The sequence below is a fragment of the Nilaparvata lugens genome, chromosome 13 (genome assembly GCF_014356525.2).
Source record: "Nilaparvata lugens isolate BPH chromosome 13, ASM1435652v1, whole genome shotgun sequence".
NCBI lineage: Eukaryota > Metazoa > Arthropoda > Insecta > Hemiptera > Delphacidae > Nilaparvata > Nilaparvata lugens.
Window position 1 is genome coordinate 16,030,611 of NC_052516.1, and position 21,648 is coordinate 16,052,258.

At 34.2% G+C, this 21,648-nt stretch overlaps 1 protein-coding gene across 2 annotated transcripts in view; it reads right to left on the reverse strand.

Moving 5' to 3' along the window:
• Positions 1-5,766: 5,766 nt before the first annotated feature.
• The window catches only part of LOC111049622 (GTP-binding protein Di-Ras2), a 44,590-nt gene continuing 28,708 nt past the window's right edge, over positions 5,767-21,648 (reverse strand). For both annotated transcript variants that reach the window (XM_039439909.1, XM_039439908.1), the window contains 3 exons: positions 17,614-17,765; positions 12,101-12,268; positions 5,767-6,639 (listed from right to left, as the gene is read on the reverse strand). In XM_039439909.1, the coding sequence (XP_039295843.1) occupies positions 6,346-6,639; positions 12,101-12,268; positions 17,614-17,751 (600 nt within the window). In that variant the 5' untranslated portion in view covers positions 17,752-17,765 and the 3' untranslated portion in view covers positions 5,767-6,345. The remainder of the gene's footprint in view (positions 6,640-12,100; positions 12,269-17,613; positions 17,766-21,648) is intronic.

The following is a 21,648-nucleotide window of genomic DNA, read 5'->3' on the forward strand; positions in this document are numbered from 1 at the left end:
ATTATCTTTGTTGAAATTTTGTTTCTATGTTAAAAACTTTTGCAAATTTGTAATGAAGCATTCCTATTATTTAAATTTAAGATCGTTGTATTGCGAATACACTTTGTTCACATCGCTAGATATTATGTTTATAATTCCATGCTTTGGTTATAGTTTCAATTCATTTGTTTATGAATTATTATGAAAGACATCTTGAACAATAAAATCACTCCACTTATATGGGCTACTTGATTCAAATAAAAACAATATGAAAACTTTTAGTACTCTTTTATTAAAAACTTTAAAATAAACTGACTAGCTTCGACCATAGGTAATTTAAAATGATAAAAAGGGGTCATTTCACCATTCTTATCACTTCAAATAACCTATGGTCGAAACTTGTCGTCAAAATATTTTAAAGTTTTGAATAAAAGAGAACTAAACGTTTTTATATTGTTTTTATCTTGAACAATGTATATGTGCATGATTAACCTTTAATTTGATTAGATTCAAAAAGGTATGTCTGAACAATTATTAATTTATTTCAAATGTATGGTTTCATGTCTACAATCAACAACTAATTTCAATAAAAAATGTTGATTGAGTCTAAAGTTAGTACTTGAATAGGTTAGTAGATAATATACTAATCCTTATTAAGTCAAATCATGTTTCAAATATCTTCTTAAATTCAAGGTTTAGGCTATAATGCCTGTTCTGACTCACAAAAGCTAGTAAAATCCTATCAATTTTCAAAAAACAAACTTTTACAAACAATACTTATTGCTAATCGATTGTACTTCATAGTGAAACAACTTTCAACTATCAGCATTTCTCGAATAATACTGAAAGTTTAAAGTGAATTTCACTACATTGTGGTCAGGAATTGGTGTTTTATTATATTCTTAACAATTGATCAACAATAACAGATTATGATGTGATGTCTCTGCCCAAAGAGACAAATAGATAAAATATCTCTCATTTCACTGTATCAAGTTTTGTTTTAATATGTATGATAATTGTGTCAGTGTTAGGGTACGAACAAAACGGTTAGGTCGATGTTTTAGCTTTCCAGTGTAGGTCGCGTTCGCGGTAGACCTTTATGTAACACAAACACATTACAAAGCATGGGGGTGATCACGTTAGTCTAGATTTTGGTTCACCACGATGAAATTCAAATGTTTTCATCATTAACAGCTGATTGGTGACATCGATCGAGACTGAAATCTACACCGCGACTAACTCGTTCTGTTCGCACCTTCAGCCCCGGTCACAGAAAGGCCTGTTAAATTTTGACCGGGATTAAATGTCAGAACTAATCAGAATTGCCTCCTTTCCATAAAAGCCTTCTCTGATTGGTTCTCGTGACATTTAACCATATAATTTAACACGCTTTTGTGCAACCGAGCATTAGAGTAGAAGAGTTGACAGAAATGTCCCCTTATTTTGAAGTCGATGGTGTTATTTCTTATAGTATGATCATTTCTATATTACTTTGGTATGTTTTTGCCAATATCATGAGAACTAATCAGAGTTGTATCCTTTTCATAAAAGCCTTCTCTGATTGGTTCTCGTGACATTTAACCATGATTAAAATTTAACACACTTTTGTGCAACCGGGCATTAGAGTAGAAGAGTTGACAGAAATGTCCCCTTATTTTGAAGTCGATGGTGTTATTTCTTATAGTATGATCATTTCTATATTACTTTGGTATGTTTTTGCACTGCTTCTCATATTTATATTGATACAACAACAAATTTAGATTGAAGAACATTTTTCAATTTCAACTTTAGAATTTGTGTTTACATAGTAAATAACAAACAGTATATAGTTTTATATTAGTCATAGTTATTTCTGTTCAACGGACTCCCAAATTTTCATAAAACAGTTCTCTTATCAAAGAAAGCATCTTGTAAAATATCCAATCAATATTAAAACAAACTTCGGATTCAAAAGTTCAAAAAGGTTCAAACTTTCCTACTTATTTTATATCCTAGCAGAACTTCATATATATCGGACCTGCGCCTACAAAAAAAAATTGCTGCTGTATGTGGTGGCCGGCATTGATATTTTAAATTAGAACTAGACGAACTGAGATTACGACAAACTGAGACGCTCTCTAACAGCTGATTAGTGATTTCTTCTCAGTAGAAATGAGACCACCAATTACGGCGGCCATTTTTTTTATAGGCTCAGGTCCGGTAGTATATAGGAGATCCTGATCCTAGCAATGCATGTACCCTACCAAAGACATAATGACTCAACAAAATAATAATGAATTAATAATAAGAATCAACAATATTGAAACAAACTTTGGATTCAAAAGTTCAAAAAGGTTCAAACTTTCCCACCTGTTTTATATTCTAATAATGTATGTATCAAAGATAATATAATGACTCAACAAATTAATGATAAAAATGTCAATTACCGTACGGTACACAGTTATGGATCCCTATTGCATGTTTATTTACACAGATTACAGGAAAATTTGCAGTAATTTAAGTTAATAAACTGTTAAAATTTGAAGGTTGACTATTTTGGTGAGACTCACTGTCAGCATTCCTTGAACAAAACATCAATGCTTCCCATTAAATTAATACTGACAGTGTAAAGTGAATCCTAGTGAAAGTCTTCTCCACATACACCGCTATTATTTTGTACAAAAATCAGTGAGGTTACAACTAAAAAATCCATTTTCATTTATTTTTTGTATTTTTGGTTGACAGAGAAAAACTTACAGATATTTAACTTTGTAATATTTGTGAACTCGCCAGCATGACCAACCTTCAAAATTTTCCCTGCTATTTCCCTACAGGTAATCTGTGCATAAGTATTTCTGTAACAAATCCAATGTCAAACTGCAACGTTTTACAAATAGCACCAATTATTCCATCTATTTACTCTATTATTACATTGATATTTTCAACAAGAATTAACAAATTGATTTAAAAATTATCAAACATCGATAAAATGTAGTCTATAACATATTTTCAACACAGTTAGTATTTTAAAAATTGACAAAATTAACACTGGAACATGGAACAAATGCGATAATACAACTATTTCTACATCTATGAGAACTATAAAACACACATAGACAATTTAAGAGAAATGATTTGAAAGGCTCTTGTTAATTTTCTCGAATAGTATTACCATAGAGAAAAAATAACGTGAAAAATATGATATTTTTCTCTATGGATTACTTAAAAAAAAGATCTTATTATTGAGATCTATTCTCTAAGATCTTCTCGAATGTTATTTTCAAAAGTATTGAATGGAATAAAATTCAAAATGAATACATCACAGTGATTGCCAGCAGGCTCGCTTCGCTCGCCCGTGTTTCACGTTTCAATTCAAGCCCAATAGGCTGGGAGCTTGGATTATGATTATGTCAATATTAATAAGGCAATTAGCGCTGAGTACAAATAATCTGTTTAGAAAAAAATTGAACTTTTCTGCAAGCCTATTAGTTTTTAAGGTCCAATTGTTTTACAAAATTTCTACTCCGAACAGACAGGTTTTATTTGTATTTTGGAGGAGATTATTCTCATTTGAACTTTTCTGTAAGCCTATCACTTTTTAAGGTCCAATTTTTTTACAAAATTTCCACTCCAAACAGACAGGTTTTATTTAAACTTTGAGGAGATTATTCTCATTGAGTCAAAAGTGAAAAATGAGTTAAAATTACTTGTGATGTATAATTTGACATCTTTTTGACATTGCTGTTTGAACGAAGCACTAGATTAACTCTAGTATTGAATAAGAGGTCGGTGAATTTAAATAACAGTGCTTTGCCCTGTGTGTTTCATATGAATTAACAAGAACCTTGACAATGTCTACTAGCAAATATCTAGAAAAACATATCCTATAAACCTACATTATTTAGAAGAAAACTCTCCGATAAGTTTAAATCTAATACGAATGTCGAAGGTTTATCATCTAATCAAACAACTGCAATTATACCAATAATAATCTATTCAAATAGAGTAATATATTATGGAATCTACTGAAAAAATATAAAATATGCTATCGACAATGATTGAAGTTATGAATATTTTATACAATATTATTTACTCAATATGATACAATTTAAAATAATTACACTTCTTACACTTCTGTACACACTTCCAATCCAGCTACATACCTAAAGATTAAAGGATAACGCTATAAAAGCAGAATAACTACTTAAGATGATTGAATTTGTTTTTTGAAAGCGTAGGGATTAGACACTGAGTAACATACCTTAGAGAAAGAATATCAAGTGATATCTTCTTATGCTCTATGATAACTCTCCGTAGTAGCATTTGTTCTATTCCAAGCAAAGAATCGAAGTACAGTATGTTTGGAAACGTTGTCAGTTCGACTTAAAGAATACAATGTTGAGGTGCGAATCATAATGTAAAAATGGATTCAACTAATAAAAACTTCAATTTTGAAGTAATATAAGACTAATTATTGAACTTCATCGAACAAGTATTAGGAATTGTTGAAATTCCATCATTCAAACTCAAATAAATATCAATACGGAAGTGAGAAACTGTAAAGGTACGTACAGATATACGCGCCGCGAACTTGAGCAATTCACTTTTAATCAGCTGATGCCAAGCTTTTTATAACTGTATCTTACCGTTTCTGTAAAAATACAGATATAGTCAGCTGATTAAAAGTGAATTGCATCAACTGATGCCAAGCTTTTTATAACTGTATCTTACCGTTTCTGTAAAAATACAGATATAGTCAGCTGATTAATAGTGAATTGCTCATGTTCGCGGCGCGTATATCTGTACGCACCTTTACACTCTCAAATCTAGCTTTCTTCAAACCTTCCATCTCTTTATCAACTTGAATCTTCTATCCGTTTTTTTGTTTGTCTTTAGCCAAAAAATTGTTGAATGAATTCCGCGTCTATTAGAATTGTTTCTATTTCATTTATTTTCTTTCCCTCGGTCTTTTTCTCTATATTATTCTTCTCAACCTAACATACTATTTTCTCGGAAAGCGGTATCAGAAATTTATGAAAACATTGCGATTTTACATTCCTCTTGATTGTCCCAATCCATTTCTTCTACAACTCTTTCTTTAAGCTCAGATAGACTTGATGTGACCTCTTCCTTAAGAAGTGAACCAACTTGCAACCGCAACATAAGACTTTCTTAGCTGACATTATCATTTCCAAAAACTAAACCAGAAATCTTGAAAGCAAATAAATTTTATTACAAATCTGGCTAGTTACATTAGTTCCTTCATCGGACCTCCATTCAGCTATACTCTGTACAGAATTACTTCTGACTTGGGATGGACATACGCAGCAGAGAAAGCATACAGCGGGAGGGATACAGAGGCGCGATGTTGCCGTTTTGAAGCGGCCAGCGATCTCCAACTTCTAGTGACTGTTCATTTGTGCTCATGCTACACATGCGAAGTATCCTGTCTGAAAGCGGTCAGACGACTGACAAATTGGCAACTGCGCTTCCACCTATTACTCTATTAATCACTGTAATTGGCCGATCTACCTCCATTTCTCTGCGCTGCATATTCCTCCAAGTCTGAAGTAAATTTGCACGGACTATAGAAACAAAACTTTCTCGACTAACGTTACTCGACACTACACTTCTCTCTGATTTCCCTTGTCCCTTTTTATAATCTTCAGCTTGAAACAGATTACTATATTTAAAATAAAACAGGAAATCTTGAAAACATGATATTACAAATATCGTTAGTTACTTCAGTCCCTTCCAATCTCATTTAGAAACAAAAACGTTCTCGACTAACGTTACTCGACACTATGATTTCCCTTGTCCCTTTTTATAATCTTCAACTTGAAACAGATTACTATATTCAAAACAAAACAGGAAATCTTGAAAACTGAGATAAAATGATATTACAAGTCTCGCTAGTTACTTTACTCCCTTCCATCCTTATTTAAAAACAAAACACTCCCCTAGCAACACCACATGACACACACTTCTCCCTGATTTCCCAGTCCCTTTCATCATCTTCAGCTTTAACAGAATATTATTTTCAAACAAAACCTCTAATTATGGAAAATATAATAGCATGATATTACAAATCTTCCTAGTTAATCCCTTCCATCCTCAGCTATGAATGAGGCATTTCACGAGTAACATTACATGATAACCCCCTTATTCTCTTAGTTCCTTCAAATCCTTTCCTTCAGTCGCTTTAATTCCTTCAATTCCTTTAATCCCTTTGATCACTTTGATCATCTTCTGCTGAAACAAATATTATTATTATGTTCAGAACCAAAATAATGAATCTTGAAAACTATAACATGATATTACATACAAATCTCCCTATTTAGTCCCTTACATCCTCATCTAGAAACAAAACACATTCGACGAGCAACATTACATGACACAGCACTTTTCCCTGATTTTCTTAGTTCCTTTCATCGGACCCTTCTTTTCGAGTTGCAACGAGATGTTACGATTCTTCTCGAGGTTGAGCAGTTCCTGAAAGAGTTCCTTGACGTTGTGGTTGGTCTTGGCAGAGGTCTCCATGAAGTGACACCCCCACCGGCCCGCCTCCGCTTCGCCCTCCGTGGCGGGCACTTCGCGGTTCTCGTTTTCGTCGCATTTGTTGCCGACCAACATGACGGGGATTGACTGCAGCTCGTTGGGGCCCTTCGTCTCTCGGATCACCTGAGGACGAAAATTATGCATTTAGTAAAAATTCTCACTAGACTATAAAACGATTTGAAACTTGGATTTAATATCAGTCAAGAGTTTGCCCATCCGACAGGGAAAAGAGATATAGGTAGACCTCGTGAAAGATGGCAATAAAATATGCAATAGAATATACATGATGCTACAAATATCGTTAGTCCATTACATCCTCAGTTTGATTTTCCTAGTCCCTTTCATCACCTTCAGCTTAAACAGAGCATTATTTTCTGTAAATAAGTAAGTACCCTTATTGTTTTTCGTTATCTTTGTTTGTAATGTTTTTTGGAAAATAAAGTTCATTATAATAATTCATTCATTAATAGTTCATTCAATATGTAATAGATGCTAAAAGAATCAAATTTTAATTTTAGATTTACTGTATAATATATTGGATTTAATCGAAACTGTTGTGAGTCGGAACAGAAGAGCCTGAACCTTGAATGGAAGAAGAAGAGAAGAACTTCAAAGTCGCTAAGGTCAAGTGAACCATAATGAAAACAACACAACTGTAATTTTCAAGTGATTCAGTTAGAAAAATATTGTATGAATCACTGAGGTAGATGCAGAACTCACACTCACGCGACTCAGGTCGAGAAGAGACTCGACTCTAGTCGAGAGCATGTGTTTTAAAAATGGTGACGTCGCGGAGACTAGAATCGAATGGTCTGAGTGTCACCATTTGGAAACACATGCTCCCCACTAGAGTCCAGTCTCTTCTCAACCTGAGTCGCCTAAGTGTGAGTTGAGCCTCAACTCATCGTTGACTAACTTTATACAGAGTAAAGGCCTACAGAATAATGCCTTATGCACACTATTGCGATTTGCATAACGGCGACGGAAGCGGGGAGAATTTTCAAGCCGTGTTTGGAAGGTTGAAATCGTCGCTGTTGTTGTTGTGCGAATCTTGGTGGTGTGAACAAGGTTTAAAAAGGGTTCGCCCCAAGGAGAATTTATTGAATTGTAGAAAAATGGATGGCTCATGAAGCTAAATTTTCTTCGAGATACGACTAGTTTCAGGTATTTATCCCATCATTGATTGTCAGAAAGGTGCAAGTTGTCTATTTTTTGACAACTTTTATTCTTGTCCGGTTTTATTTGAATGGTAGAAAAATATTCCTCAGCCTAAACTGCTTAACGTTTAACCTGCAGGTCAGTGATTCTCCCACTAGTTCTGTGATACGTTTGGGTGCATTTCAATTCCGTTCGTGTCATGTGATTTTACATGCCAATATTTGAATAACAATACACTGTCTTAAAACCTTTGTCATCGAAAATAAAAAGGTCCACTCTTGTGGATGATGGAGAAATACAGCATTACAATAAGCGTCCATCTGCCTGCATATCCCTACAGTCCCAGTGCGGATCTTAGATATTTCAAGTGATGTCTGATGTCACAAAAACATCAGAGATTCATAAACCTCCATTAACCCCAGTGACTGTTCACTATAGTGCCTGAGTTCTCTCACTATTCCTGTAGTTCTCTTGGGTGAATTTTGAATAACTTTTGATGTCACAAAAAGGTCAGGGATTCATAACCCTTCATGAACACCAGTGATTCTCCAACTCATTCTATAATGCTTTAAGGTACATTCCAAGTTTCCAAATAACCTTTAATGTCATAAAAACATCAAAGATTCATAAACCTCCATTAACCGCAGTGACTCTCTCACTATTCCTGTAGTTCCCTTGGCTACATTTCAAGTAACTGTTGATGTCACAAAAGATCAGGGATTCGTAACCCTCCACGAACCACAGTGATTCTCTCACTCATTCTAAAGTGCTTTCAGGTACATTTCAAGTAACCTTTGATGTTAAAAAAACATCAGAGACTCATGAACCTCCATGAATCCCAGTCTCTTACAATTTCTGTAGTTCTCCTGGTTGAATTTTGATGATGAATTAGTTCTTTTAGGTGAATTTCAAGTGAGTTTTGATGATGAACTAGTTTACCTCCCAGATGGGCCTGAGCTCCTCGAGAGACTGCCGTGACGTGCCTCTTACTATATCTGTAGCTCTTTTGGATGAATATTTCAAGTGAATTTTGTTGATGAATGGGCTTTTTCAGTTGAATTTCAAGTGAATTTTGATAATGAATAAGTTTTTTTAGGTGTATTTCAAGTGAGTTTTGATGATTTAGGATATTACGCTACAAGCACAGAAAGTTAATGTTTACGGTATGAGGATAGTTTCCCGAATATGTTATGATACGGGAATATGTTATCCGAATACTGTAAACACCTTTCTGAGAGAGTCGCGTACGATAATTTTCGCCACACTACAGGTATAGCTGACGCCAAAAGTTAGGCGGTTTCGTGGGTCTCTTGTGCGTTCCAACAGCTGATGTTGTCAAGTAGACTTGTCATCTAGCTTGGCTTAGGTGATGACTTTCAAATCAAAAGATACAATAAATAGATGCATTGCATCAGCTGTGAGTAGGTTACACCATGTGACCCACGAAGCCACCTAACTTTTTGGCATCAGCTATATAAGAATAATAAATTGAATAAGAATGTATTATGAGGGGGGGGGGAAACTTTGATGTCTCATATCTCAAGAACCAGAAGTCGTAGGGTACTCAAAGTGGGGTGGAAATTTCCGATCTTACCCTCCTGAACACAATGTGCCATATACAGTTTTCCAAACACATTTTCAAAAATTTTCAAAAAGCGGCCGGAAAGGGTACTCTTTCCGGCCTTAGCCGGAAAGAAACCTGTTCTGACGTCAGACGAGAGTCGTCTGCAAACAATGTCTTTCATATGTAGGGACTGGAAAACAGCTGCTTTCTGTGCAGTAAGGCGAAAAACTAGTTTACCTCCCTGATGGGCCTGAGCTTCGCGAGATATTGCCAAGACGTGTGTCTTACTTTAGACATTATTTGGCTATTTAGCCCATCATCAATTTATTATTCAGGCTGTGGAAATTCTTCTTCCTGGAGAAGAACTTCCTCACCGGAGAGAACAGATGACTTGCTACTGATAATCTCAAGGAGAAAGGAGACCTTCAGCCAATTCTCCATATTAATTTAAATGTAATTTATGTAGCATAATGTAAAGTTCCTAATTATTATTATTTGAATCTTAAAACAAAGTTCCTATTGTTTTGAACGTTCTACTGAGAGTGTATTGCCTACAATTCCATATTATGATGTCCACCAGCAGCCTCACAGGACGATCACCATACGTAGGCGTGAGTGAATAATATATTATCAAGTCCTGATCAGGCACAAGTGCCATAATATAGTGCGCGAAAAGGCCAAAATCAATAGTGCATTATCAAATATCTTTACGATTAATTAAAAACCTATTGAAATTTGTAAAGATCGTTCAAAAATCATCACATGAACTCAAATACTTTTCATGCAGAAATTGCTAATAGTATTAATAAGAAAGTTGTCTCTCAAACTGAACCCAATTTATATAATGTTATCCTGCACTAATTTCAAACTCTTGATAATTATATCAAAATGAATATTTGTTCAACGAATTATATTTTGTTTACGTTTATGTTTATACTATGAACTACTCCACTATCATGTTTTTTTTTCTTTTTCTTTTTTGAAAGTGTATGCTAATTTTTTGTTTGAAGTGTTTGCTAAATTTTTTTGTTTCTACAGTTACTTTTTTTCTAGTTTTCTCAAATTGGAGTGCTTACTGAATGCTCGTTGCTAGCGCACAAACTTTGTTTTGCTTGCAACGCCAATATTATATATTTTATTATTAATCAGTTTCAATAAAAGCTTATGTATTTCTGTTAGTAAATTTCTAATGTATGAAATTGAATTTTGTTTTCCATGTTATGTGAATTATTTATATGAATTTGGCAATAAATTTGATTTGATTTGATTTGAAAGACTTTATTTCATTATTCCAAATGAATGATCAATAGTATCATAAATTTGATTCTGTTTGTTTGTATCATCTTTTCAAGTGTTAATTTATTAATAAAATTCCAATTATTGTTCAAAATCAGTCGTTCTAAATTTCTATTCCTTGCTTGGAACTGTTATATTATAAGTTATCTTTCAGGTTCTTCAGTTTGCAAATCAAGATTAATTTATTATAATATCAATCACATACAGAAGAACCTGACCTCCCCTATCGCCCTCATAGATCACAAAAAATTCTAGGTTTATGTGAGCGAAGGTGGATGTGCTTCTCCTGTTGTGATCCTCTCAAGTCAACAAAAGCCTACATATTCTGGAGCAAAAAAGGGAAGGATCATAACAAAATACCTGTAGTTCTTTTGGATGAACTTCAAGTGAATTTTGTTGATGAATTAGTTCTTTTGGGTGAATTTCAAGTGAATTTTGATAATGAATTAGTTCTCTTGACTGAATTTCAAGTGAGGTTTGTTGATGAACTAGTTTACCTCCCATATGGGCCTGAGCTCCTCGAGAGACTGCCGCGACGTCGCTCTTATTATGGACGTACGCGTCTCTTACTATATCTGTAGCTCTTTTGGATGAATATTTCAAGTGATTTTTGATGATGAAGGAGCTCTTTTGAGTGAATTTCAAGTGTATTTTGATAATGAATTAGTTCTTTTAGGTGAATTTCAAGTGAATTTTGATGATGAACTTTAATTCTTTTAGGTGAATTTCAAGTGTATTTTGATAATGAATTAGTTCTCTTGGGTGAATTTCAAGTGAGGTTTGTTGATGAACTAGTTTACCTCCCATATGGGCCTGAGCTCCTCGAGAGACTGCCGCGACGTCGCTCTTATTATGGACGTACGCGTCTCTTACTATATCTGTAGCTCTTTTGGATGAATATTTCAAGTGATTTTTGATGAAGAAGGAGCTCTTTTGAGTGAATTTCAAGTGTATTTTGATAATGAATTAGTTCTTTTAGGTGAATTTCAAGTGAATTTTGATGATGAACTTTAATTCTTTTAGGTGAATTTCGAGTGTATTTTGATAATGTATTAGTTCTTTTGAGTGTATTCCAAGTGAGTTTTATTGATGAACTAGTTTACCTCCCAGATGGGTTTGAGCTCCTCAAGTGACTGCCGTGACGTGCTCTTAATATAGACGTGTGTGTCTCTTACTATTCCTCTATTCTTTTGGATGAACTTCAAGAGTCTTTATAATGAATTAGTTCTTTTAGGTGAATTTCAAGTGAATTTCGATGATGAATTAGTTCTTTTAGGTGAATTTCAAGTGAATTTCGATGATGAATTAGTTCTTTTAGGTGAATTTCAAGTGAATTTCGATGATGAATTAGTTCTTTTAGGTGAATTTCAAGTGAATTTTGATGATGAACTAATTCTTTTAGATGAATTTCGAGTGAATTTTGATGATGAACTAATTCTTTTAGATGAATTTCGAGTGAATTTTGATGATGAACTAATTCTTTTAGATGAATTTTGAGTGTATTTTGATAATGTATTAGTTCTTTTGAGTGAATTTCAAGTAAGTTTTGATGATGAACTAGTTTACCTCCCAGATGGGCCTGAGCTCCTCGAGTGACTGCCGTGACGTGCACGAGTAGACGAGGATGAAGGCGTGACCCTTGGATATGGACAGCCGCTGCATGGCAGGAAACTGGTGCGAACCAGTTGTGTCTGTGATCTGCAGCGTGCAGATGTTCTTGTTGCATGATATCACCTGGAAAAACACACGTTTATATTTAGAATATTGCAATTGAAAACCATCATAGCACATGGAAGGCAATTAGAATTGCAACTGGAGGTCGGGATCACCTGCATAACGATCAATTCCTATCAGAATCGTAATTGAATACCATGATAACTGGAATTCATTCTAGTTCCAATTCTGTTGTATTAAATCACCTGCAAAACCACACATCCTATTCATATTTTGAATTGGAAACCATGATAAAACATACATTGGGCCCGTTCTGTGTACATGGAATGTGGTAAATTGTCCGATTCACACTTTACCAAGTAAAAAGTTCCGCGTTTCATGGGAGGAATTTTGACAGATTCTGTTCCAGAAACCTGTTCCAGTTCCAACTTTCTGCCCCACAGTCGAAGTGTGGTGAATTGTCCGACCTGGTACAGTTCCAACTATCTGAGCTCTCATTGGTCGATTATTGTAGTCTGCTTGCTTCTCTGCGCATGCTGATAGTTTGTTAATCATAGCATAGCATAGAATACATAACCAACAATATGATGTTTGATAACCATTCATTAAATGAATTTTTCTCGATAGAATATTTGAGAGTAATGGAATAAAAGAAATTTACACTTTTCTAGACGGTAGGTTTGTAAAACAGCCTTTCTTCATCCACGCAGCTAGTAAACGACACATTTTAGTGTAAATCAACTTTATATGTGCGCGCCAAAAGCTTGAGCCAACGATTTTGAAATGGCGTTCCATGGGAACATTTTGCACTAGCCACGTGATGGAACAATTTACGATTGGAACTGGAACAATTTACTGTACACAGAACGTACACATTGTGCCCTGGTTGCTCGAGATTGAAAGTTAAGAGACTGCTGTGCAACCGGGTGTTGATCTATAAAGGTGCGTGCAAATATACGCGCCGCGAACATGAGCAATTCATTTTTAATCAACTGACTATATCTGTATTTTTACAGAAACGGTAAGATACAGATATAAAAAGCTTGGCATCAGCTGATTAAAAGTGAATGGCTCATGTTCGCGGCGCTTATATCTGTACGCACCTTTAGAATTGCAACTGGAAGTCTTGATATCACCTGCAAAACCACCCATTTCTATTAGAATTGCAATTGAAATTATGAAAACACTCGTAAAACATCATATAATATATTGTAATTCATTCTATTTTTCATTATGTTGAATTATATCACATGAAAAACCACCCATTTTTCAAACAGAATTGAAATTAAAAACCATGATAGCACATGCAAAGCAACATTAATCTATAATGCCGCCTCCATGCTCTTGCCAAGTGCTTGAAAATGTTGAAGAGCGCGAGATTGTGGATAGCTACTCTGCCACCGCTCGCCTTACTCAATGTACATTCTATACTCTCTGCCTTCACTCCGCCCGTATGGATGTATAGAAAAATAGATCTCTATATTTATACATACATGTAAACATAGATGTATTTGACTCTGGCATTAGAATTGCACGAAAACGACTTGATGTTGACAAAACCACTAACATATTAAAACAATTTGAGGAAATAATATCGATTTTTCATGAATTAGTGAGTTTGACAATAGAAGAAGAAGGAGAAAGTTCATTTTCTCACGCATGAGATGGAACTCATGTGGGCAGCACCAACAAAAAAACAATTGAATTACAAATAGTTTTCAATCAATATTGATATCAACCACAAAATTACATTAAATAATTAGTACTGAAACTGGAAGTCGTGATATCACCTGCACAATAATGTTCTCCCAAATAGAATCGAAATAATAATATGAAAACAATGAATCACAGTCATGTAGAACAATCATAACGCATGTCTTATCAGATTTCCAAGTAAGACTTTGAATCTCCTGTAGAACAGTGGCAGGATCCCTATTAGAATTCCAATGGATATAATGAAAACCATGAATCACTTGCAAAACAGTACATTGTCTATTAGAATTTCAAGTTAAAAACAGGCTACAGTATTATGGAAACAATAAACCAAACGTAGAATAGCGCATGTCTTATTGGATTTTCAAGTAAGACTTTGAATCTCCTGTAGAACAGTGGCAGGATCCCTAGCAGAATTCTAATAGATATAATGAAAACCATAAATCACTTGTAAAACAGCACATTGTATATTTGAATTTCAAGTTGAAAACAGGCTACATTTTTCAATGGCTGACATAAGCCCCTTAATCACAGAGCCGAAATTATTATAAATATACTGCACTACAACAAATCTCCTATTAGGAAAGTAATAGAAAGCCAAACTGAGAAGTCAATACTGAATCTGTATGCCAAATTGAAAGTCATCTTCTACAAAACAGCTCATTATAACCTAGCTACATTTGGACTGTTGTATAAATTGGAATTGGAACCGTTTGGGAGGAAGCCTGTGGTACATTTCTGTAAGTTGTGTATTATTGAATTATTGAATTATGTTTCTGAATTATTGAATTTAATTATCTACTAGAATGATTGCAGTTGTAGGCATTTGAAAAATGTGTATGTTTCTATTGTGCATCATCCTGGCTTGAAACTAATTCTTTTTGATCTTTGTTCGAGAAAAACAATTTAGTAAACTGGAATTGAGAAGTTAATAGCTTTCAATTATTCACTCTGCTCTCTTTTATAAATATGATTGATATTATCTAATCAGACATCTACAATTCAATTATAAATTGCGATTATTAAACCATTCATTCATTTCATCCCTCTCAATTTTCCAACAATTTCTCGGAAACTCTGCTGTGAAATTTATTGTTCCAAAAATAGAATATTTTACTGAGAATCTCCTTGAATGGAAAATAGGATGAAGAAAACTCTCATAAGCGAGAGAAAAATGTTTTACTACGGAACAGGAGTGTTTTCAACGAAGATTTATTTCTCAGAAATGAATGAAGTTCTAAATATAGCAAGCAGTCGGGGTTGGGGTGGAGGAGGAAACAGAAAATACAACTTTTGAGCTATGATGTTGAGAAAATTGATTTTCTGACAACAAACTCCATGCTTTCATTTCATCTCTCGCTTGGTCACTCATTTCCTATCACCCTCCCTTCCTCTTCTTCTGTCTCTTCTTCTTCTACTTCTTCTTCTTCTTCTTCTCTTCTTCTTCTTCTCTTCTTCTTCTTCTCTTCTTCTTCTTCTTCTTCTTCTTCCTCTTATTCTTCTTCCTCTTCTTCTTCTTCCTCTTCCTCTTCCTCTTCCTCTTTCTCTTCCTCTTCCTCTTCCTATTTCTCTTCCTCTTTCTCTTTCTCTTTCTCTTTCTCTCTCTCTCTCTTCCTTTGCCTCTTCCTCCTCTTCTTCTTCCTTTCTACCAACTCTACTGACGTCAAAGAGAGAGAGAGAGAGAGTGAGAGAGAGAGAAAGAGCAATTTGTCACATGAATATTGTGCTGAAGCTCTCTGCAGATGGACGGTCGCAAGATTGCTCGTATTACGTGTTATTATTATCATCATCGTTTTCAAGAAATTAATCAAAATTCATACGAACACTCCCCAGTTTTGCCATAGAATAAGGTCAGATATTAATTGAAACAAGGCTCTGTGACCTAATTACAACGAGCTACGGTCAACTCATGTTTTTGTTTTAGAGTTGGAGAGGAAGGAGAAGAAGAAGAAGAAAAGAAGAAGAAGAAAAAGAAAAAGAAAAAGAAGAAGAAGAAGAAAAAGAAAAAGAAAAAGAAGAAGAAGAAGAAAAAGAAAAAGAATTTTAGACAGAATGCAGTATAGTCCGGGTCCTGCTGCTTTGCCTATCGGCGGAGGGTCACTAGACAACAATACTTCCCGTTCAGAAACATCGAACATTTTCTAAAATGTATCTTCCCATAAGCAACAGATGCTCTTTTGTATCTTCTCAAAAGCAACGTGTTGCATCCGAGAAGATACACCAGGAGTTTTTGGAGTTAGGTCCTTTTAGCACAACACAGTACACAGTCCGGCTGCTGTAGCTTTGCCTACCAGCTTATACTCTGTGCAGAATTACTTCAGACTTGGGATGGACATGCGCAGCAGAGAAAGCACACAGCGGGAGGGATACAGAGGCGCGATGTTGCCGTTTTGAAGCGGCCAGCGATCTCCAACTTCTAGTGACTGTACATGTTCATGCTACAAATGCGTGGTTTCCAGTCTGAAAGCGGTCAGACGACTGACAAATTGGCAACTGCGCTTCTACCTATGACTCTGTTAAACACTGTAATTGGCTGATCTCTCTCCATATCTCTGCCCTGCATATTCCTCCAAGTCTGAAGTAAATTTGTACGGACTATAGTGTTCCATTATGGATAAAATATAACTATATCTCATTAAAACAGTATGAGCGATCAAATATGCGTTTAGTTGGTGAGTGAGACATTTTTTGGGACATTTTCTGTCATAACATATTATTATTAATAAAGAATCTTACGAATCTCTTGTAAGAATAAAATATGGGAATTATCGACTATTCAATTGAATTAATTGAATTATCTTGTGATTTTTATTAGATATGGACTTGATATTTTTCCTATTTTGATGTTACCTTTTTATAGCCTAATTATGTAAATTTAGACAGGGTCATGTTTCAACCCATTACTTTATTTATATATATATAAAAGCGAAATGGCACTCACTCACTGACTGACTGACTGACTCACTCACTCACTCACTCACTCACTCACTCGCAGAACTAAAAATCTACCGGACCAAAAACGTTCAAATTTGGTAGGCATGTTCAGTTGGCCCTTTAGAGGCGCACTAAGAAATCTTTTGGCAATATTTTAACTCTAAGGGTGGTTTTTAAGGGTTTAAAGTTCGTCTATTAGCATGTATATTATTCTTATTCCAATCTTTTAATTATAATTGAAAAATGTCCATACCATATGTTAATATATAGAACTATAATCTAGAGAGAGTACCTCTTCGAAACAGTTGTTAACTGGTAACTAAATTAATAATTTTGTCAGGTTGGCATTAAGTTGAGTTGCCTTTGTTAGGTTGGCACCAAGTTGAAGATTGAAATGCATTTATCGCGGAAAATTTGATTGGGCACTGCTACTTCAATCAGAGCTATTCCTGGGAATATTATATCGAATGATATGGCGAGCGAAGCGAGCCCGCTGATCTCATTTTCTTACGGGGGTCCAGGCTGGACGGGGGAGCCACCTGGCTAGACGGATATGGCGAGCGAAGCGAGCCTGACGGCTAGTATCTTTATAAAGTGACTTCACTTTATATCTTTAGATGTATGTTTTGTGTTTGGTATTGAATTTGAATTTCGAATTTGTTGTGTGTTGAATTAGAATTAGAATATGACGTTGTCTGTAACTATGATCAGTTTGATGACAATAAAATTATACTTATTTTTATTTATTTAGTGATTACCTGTCGATAGGTGTCCTCTATGGTGGGAATGTAGGACTCACGGAAAGTTCCCTTCACAAACCTGAGCACCAGGGAACTCTTTCCCACTCCCCCCGCCCCGAACACAACCACTCTGTAGTCATTACTCTGCTCTGGCATTCTGCTCCTCCAACCTGTAACCACAATCAATCAATCATTTAACCGCAATCAACATCAATTAACCACAATCAACATTATTTGATCGTCATCGAAAAAAGAGTAGACATTTAGCCACAATCAACATTATTTGATCGTCATTGAAAATAGAGTGGAATCAGCATTTAGAATGAGAACATTACTGAAAACTTGAGAATCATTATCAATATTTATAAAATTCTACTCAACTACAATCAATATTCAACTTCGATCAACAACGAGTAACTACAATCAATCAATTGATCGTAATCAAGAATCGAATAAAACTTGCATTTAGAATGAGAACATTAAGGTGCGTACAGATATACGCGCCGCGAACATGAGCAATTCACTTTTAATCAGCTGACTATATCTGTACTCTTACAGAAACGGTATAAGATATAGATATAAAAAGCTTGGCATCAGCTGATTGAAAGTGAATTACTCATGTTCGCGGCGCGAAAATCTGTACGCACCTTTACTGAAAACTTGTAAATCATTATCAATTTTCATTGAAGTTTACTCAAGCATGATAAATATTCAATCACGATCAACATTTAGTCACAGTAGAAGATTTTATCGCAATCAAAATCCAAATAAAAACAACATTGAATGAAAACATTACAGAAAACTTGAAACTCATTATCTATTTTCAACTTCAAACCTAATTCCTAAATTACAATCTATTCTAGAAACAGGAAGGAAAAGAGAAAGAGTGAGGGAGTGAGGAGGAGGAGGAGGAGAGAGAGTGATTAGAATGAAAACGTGAAACCTATGATCAATTCAATCTATTCTAGAGGATGGAAACAGGAAGAAAAAGAGAAAGAGAGAGTGAGAGAGTGGTAGTGGAGGAGGAGGTGGAGGAGTGAGAAAAAACACTTTGTAGAAACTGGTTATCGAGAGAGGCCAGGAAGAGAAAGACAGATTGAATGAAAAAAAGAAACCCATGATCAATCTTCAACTCCAAAGCAAACTCCTCCAAACTACAATTATACACAACCGATATTTCATCATAATCAACATTGAAACGCAATCAACAATATCATAACCAAAATCCAGCATGATAAAAAACAGTTGAAGTTATACCAAAACAGGATCATTGACAAATCCATAGTCGATGATTATATCAAACCCCTTTCCTCCAAATTTAATAATCAATATTTGATCATATTCCACAATTTATTGCTATGATCATTATCAACATTCAATCATTGTCAATTTCTAAATGAAAAATGAAAAATAGTCAAACTAAAGTATCGTGAGGAAAGTTTTCTTGTAAGCAGAAAAGAATAAGAAATCAGTTAAACTGAAAATCATGGTAAGATTCTACATAAAATCGCATTCCTCTAAAGTTCAGAACCATTCATTAAAGATGAAATTTTCATCACATCAAGCATTTATAATATTCTATCATAATCAACTGTGATAATAATTGAATGAATAGATGAATAAAGTCAATTGATCAATATAGTCTACACTGTGCAAATCCTATTTCTCATCAGTATTAATATGTTAATTATTTTGTTTATTGATTCTACAGACAAAAGAATAGAGTTCAAAGACAGAATGCAAAACATGATGTCATAATTGGAAAACTTAGGATTTCTCCAATCCTACTTAATCACTATTCTTCGAAAATTGCAAAATTTCTTACAAAAAAGTAACGAAATTAAACAGATTGTGTGGAAAATTCAACGTTTTTTAAAATTACAATACTGCACTCTATTTTCTCAATGATCAAAACCTCTGTATCTCCAGTTGTATGAAGGAAAAGAGAGACCTACAGACAGGACGTCTCCTTCTAGTTTTTTTTCTGTACAGAAGGGCTTGTCAACTACAGTGCAAAACGAATTAATTTAAAATGGATAGAACTGGGTCTGCAGGGTGGAACTATGTTACGTAAAAACTGTTGAATGTACGTTCTATGAAAGACAAAAAAAATCAAACAGAAAGTGTATTCTACTACTATGATATTATAAGATATGTACTATGCACTAGGTAATAGCACAGACAAAATTAAGGAGAAATGCTCTCTCCATATTTTCTCTATGATACTAGGTACTAGTATATGTATTTATCTATAGTATATTACTAGTCTAGTATAATAAAAGTACTACAAGTATGCTGATTGTTATATTGCAAGTTATACCAGGCTCTGTAAGGGTTGAATCCAATTAATTATGCATGGAATTATTGGACGGTGAAAATGTTTTTTTCATTCATCGATGCTATCAAAACGCGTCTACTAGATTTATAACAAAATCATAGTGCAAATACTTTTGTAGACAGGTCTATGTAGTAACAGGTCTCGATGTGTATTTTCCAGGCCTATTTTCTACATCTATCAATATAAGCTCTAATAAGGAAGTATCTGTATTGTTCAACTAAAAACATTTTCCCCAAATATTTAATTATCTTCGAGATACAGTGTCTGTAAAGGTGCGTACAGATTGACGCGCCGCGAACATGAGCAATTCACTTTTAATCAGCTGATGCCAAGCTTTTTATATCTATATCTTATACCGTTTCTGTGAAAATACAGATATAGTCAGCTGATTAAAAGTGAATTGCTCATGTTCGCGGTGCGTATATCTGTACGCACCTTTAGATAGCTAACTATTCTCTGTCCATTCTAAGTTATAGTCAAATCTAACTTTGCCTGATTGATTATCTAACATGCTTCGATCCCACAACTCTAACAATTCTCTAGCAAATTCTACCGAAACTCTGACAATATTGCATTCATTATTTCTAAAACAGTAATAACAGTCTCAGTAATAGAATTAATTACCTGATTGTACGAGATGTTTTATTCTATTTCATTGTATTTTATAGTAATGTTGTATTGTATACATAGTGAATATGTACCTTATCAATTAACAAACAAACCACAGTACAACAATCTATTTCAATAACTACATGTAATATGATTATCAATGATTTCGATGTATTCAATAATTGCATATATGAATGTGAAAAAATACGTACAAGAAGATTGTTATTTCTAATTTTGGTGGGAATAAATATATCTTATGATAGAGAACCTATTTTTAAGTTCTAAAAATTATAAAAATGAAATGTTCCCTACCTAATGACAAATCTTATTTTTTATGTGTAAATTTTTCCATTCAGGTTCCTGATAAGTACTTCCTGACTCGGGTTTCTCCTCTGTTTAGAGATTGTGAAGAATTTGTCTATTTATTCATTTTATAATGTACAAACAGTCATAACTATTTAAATGACAGGCTTATGCCAAATTGTTTTCTCATAGCACTTTAAATTTACGTGTCAAATATTCCAAAAATTCACAGTCCAAAAGACTCATTTCAGTATTTCATTTCAAATACTTCTACTCCATATTCCACACTGCTTCATTATATATTAATGTTCAGCACAGCCAAGACAACACACCTTGATTTGTAACTGAATGAATTCTTAGTTTTAGAATTGATGTAGTAAGTACTACAGTACTGCGCATGAAATATGAAAGCTGTAATTTTCTTCTAACGATTGAGTACACAGACAAATTTGTAATAGATAGAAATAATCTATTCACAATCTTTATAATAATAATGTGTCTCATTATAAATGTCATATTCTATACTATAATACATTAGAACTATTATCTGTACCCATTGTGATATATATGGACCTTGGATTGTTCTCAGTTTTTTTATCAAGATAGATTTTTTCAGGCAAATTAAAGGAGATGAGAATACTGTACGGATATCGCCTGTATTCATTCAAAAGAAAAAAAAATATTTTTCTGAGTTGTATTGAAGGTGATGTTGTGATAGGCATTCATATTGAATGAAAGCGATTTGTTATTGTCAATGTCACTAATTTATTTGAACAATTTGTAATACTAATTTTGTTACTTTT